This window comes from Cynara cardunculus (assembly GCF_001531365.2).
Source record: "Cynara cardunculus var. scolymus isolate 2C chromosome LG 2, CcrdV1, whole genome shotgun sequence".
In the NCBI taxonomy this organism is placed as follows: Eukaryota; Viridiplantae; Streptophyta; class Magnoliopsida; order Asterales; family Asteraceae; genus Cynara; species Cynara cardunculus.
The window spans coordinates 30,361,409-30,364,869 of record NC_037529.1 but is presented as its reverse complement, the minus strand read 5'-3'; the positions used below and the strand labels follow the sequence as shown (position 1 = coordinate 30,364,869).

The 3,461-nt window shown below is 29.3% G+C and overlaps 1 protein-coding gene across 1 annotated transcript; it reads right to left on the bottom strand.

Moving 5' to 3' along the window:
• Positions 1 to 827: 827 nt before the first annotated feature.
• Positions 828 to 1,925, bottom strand: LOC112506044 (ATP-dependent DNA helicase pif1-like). The gene has a single exon (XM_025110071.1). It carries the CDS (start codon positions 1,923 to 1,925, stop codon positions 828 to 830), a length of 1,098 nt encoding a protein of 365 aa, XP_024965839.1.
• Between the last annotated feature and the right edge of the window lie 1,536 nt (positions 1,926 to 3,461).

The following is a 3,461-nucleotide window of genomic DNA, read 5'->3' as shown; positions in this document are numbered from 1 at the left end:
ATTTAAATTAAATATTCTTAGAGTAAAATATTTATTAAATAAATATGCAACATTATTTTCGAGATATATTTTATTTGTAAAAAAGACAACTTTTCCTATTTTACGTTGTTCAAATAAATACATATCTTTTAAAGTTCTCTTTAAAAAATTAACGAAATAAATTGTTATCTACAATTTTTTTAATATTGTTATATTAATAAATACTTCAAAAAAATTTAATTAATTTAATATATTTATACGTCAAGTAAAAAGTTTTTAAACAAATATAATATATTCGTCAAGTAAAGATAATATTTTTTGGTAAAAAAAAACAATTCTTATTTTCTATTTTTCAAAAAACACATATTTTTAAAAAAATATTAGCGAGATAAGTTATGTTCTACTAGTTTTATTGATATTGGTATATTAATGAATAATTTAGAATTTTTTTAATTCATTTAATACATTTATTAAAAAAACATGTAAAATATCTAAATATTAAAATTAAAAATACAGTGTTTAATAAGAAATAGTAGATGCTATAATAAAATAATTTTGAAAGTACAATGATGTAGTAGGAAAATCACATCACTATAGTACATGTGGACAATGAGGTGGCATGAAAACCTAGTATAATAGGTAAATTTAAATCAAAAGGTTATCCAATGCTATAATGGGTAAATTTTTCAAAGTACAATGTCCTAATAAAAAAATAATTTGAAAGTACATTGCTGTAATAAGAAAAACTGAAAGTACAATGCTATAATAAAGAAATTTATGAAAGTAGATTGCTATTTTATGCATTTTGCCCAAATATTAATAGAATAACAACCATGTATCATAGATTACTAATATACAACATTATTTATTTTATTGCCAATAATATCATCATCATCTATAATTAATACTTTCAAACATTGTTTGCTTTTAACTTTAGATAAAGCAACATATAACTGACCATGAGTGAAGACCGGTTGTCTTAGAAATAAACTAATTTTTGATAATGATTGTCCTTGGCTTTTATTTATGGTCATGGCAAAACATACAGCAACTGGAAACTGTCTACTTCGAAATTTGAATGAAATCATTTTGTCTGTAGGTGTCAAAGACATTCTTGGAATAAATGTCCGGCTTCCAATATTGCTTTCAGATATAATATGTGCTTCTATCACCCGATTTCCCAATGATAACACTCGTACTCTAGTTCCATTACATAATCCGGGTTTCTTATCAATATTCCTTAGTAACATGATAGGAACACCAACTTTTAGTAATATCTTATGGTTTGGTATACCTGATAATTTAAGACCATTTAAGACATCGGTAGAGTACAAAGTTTTATCAAACTGATCGTGAAGTTGCTCTGATTCACATAGCATATCTGAACTTAAGTACTCTATTTCGTCTCCTATGAACAATGATAGCATACAATCATTTATTTCTTGAACGACTTCATGTTTTGGTGCAAGTATTGCCCTTTCTTGAAAATAAGATGAATTGTTGATGTTTTCAAGAATTGAGGGATATACAAATTGTATTAATGCAGATATAGGATCCATTGAATCAGTAATGAGAAGATCATGAGGTATCTCAATAACTGTCTCACCATCATTATCACCTCCAACTTTGTCTTCTTCTAAGTCCAAAATCCAGTTTGCAAAAACCCTTGTTTGTTCAATTTCAGAACATTCACTGTTTGCAGTTAGCCTCGTGTTCTTAGTTAACTTTAGGACTTTGCATTTTTCCCAAATGTAAGATGAACTTAACAACACATTAACAATGTCTTGTCTACTTGTGTTGGGAATAACTGGCATAATTTGTCTGAAATATCCTCCAAAAACAATTACCTTGCCACCAAAAAGCATCTGCGAGTCATTAATGCGTCGACTATTGAAAATATCATTCATACTTCTATCCAATGCTTCAAATGCATGCTTATGAACCATTGGTGCCTCATCCCATATTATCAAAGTAGTCTTTTTTTATTAACTTCGCAACATCATTGTCTGGCTTTATGTGACAAAGAGAATCTTGATTGATAATTAGAGGGATTTGAAAACGAGAGTGTGCCGTCCTACCACCGGTAAGAAGTAAAGAAGCAATACCATTGGAAGCGACGTTTAAAACAATTTTTTCTTTAGATCTTTTTGATGCAGCCAATGTCTTCCATAGGAATGTTTTACCTGTTCCACCATGCCCATAAACAAAAAACACACCACTTTTGTTCTTTTCAACAGTTGTCATGATTTCATCATAAACATCTATTTGCTCATTTGTTAGAGCATTTACGAGCTTCTAAAACTCATCACGTAAATTATGATGGTTATAATCTAGCTCTTCTGCAATCAAACGGTTGTTTGAAGATTCAAGACAATCATTATCAGGACAAGCCAGAGTGGTGAATTTTCTCAGGGTGAAATTGTTACGGAGTAAAATCTTTTCAATTTCAAACAATGTCAGGTCTTCACTTGTTCTTCATTGAGGGATAAATCTGTAAAAAGTATAATATAAATGTAAACAATTAATACATAAAATTAAACTTAAATACAATTTAAGAAAGAACATAATAGTTAACAAATACAAAAATAATAAATTCTTTAGTATTTAGATAATAGTTGTATAAATCTATACTTATAATATATAATTAACATACCTGTAGACTTTAAACCAATTCGTTGATTGTAGAGAATGCCATCTGCTAAGTATTGTCATGTGTTTTTGTCAAACAAACTCAGGTCTAGATAGACTGTTTGAAATCAGTATGGTTGCAAATAAGAAACGTAAATAAAAACCAGATGCGGCTAAATTTGCTTTTTCAATGGCATCAATATATTCCTTGTCATCATCTAAAAGTCCAAGAGTATAACATGCTTCTCTAAAAGTAGAAAATATATTCCCATTTACTGTACGAATATCTTCAAATGATTTAGGATCCTTCACTTTATTCAAAAGAATTCTTAAATAATATGCTTCTTCTAGAGTAGGAAAAACTGAATGGATCCGTCCAATAGAGAAGCCTTTTTTCCTTCGATCCCAACGTCGCTCTTCCAATTTCCACACAAACTTTGTACGGAATTCAACGTAAGTGAGTTCTCGTGCTTCTTGATAAATTTGATTACAATTCATCCAAGCTAAGAACATTGAGGACGCCACAAATGGTTTGTTTAGGACATTTTCAATATCATCTTCAGCACCAAATACCACTTGTTGTTGTCTCAGAAGATGGAAAGGAAGTTTTAAAATAGAAGGAGTCCTGTAATAAACATCGTACCAAAAAATATGCCATGAAGCTTCACATGCCGAAAGGTATCTACAATCATAATATTCCTTTATCTCATCAACAACATTAATAGTAACCTCATCATTACTGTTTTCTACTGTGAGTCCTCTTCAATCAATCTTCATGTAATTTCTTCAAGAACAATGGCAGATCTGTATTTTCTATTAAGAACTTAGAAGAAGTAGAGAGAAAGAAAGTCAAC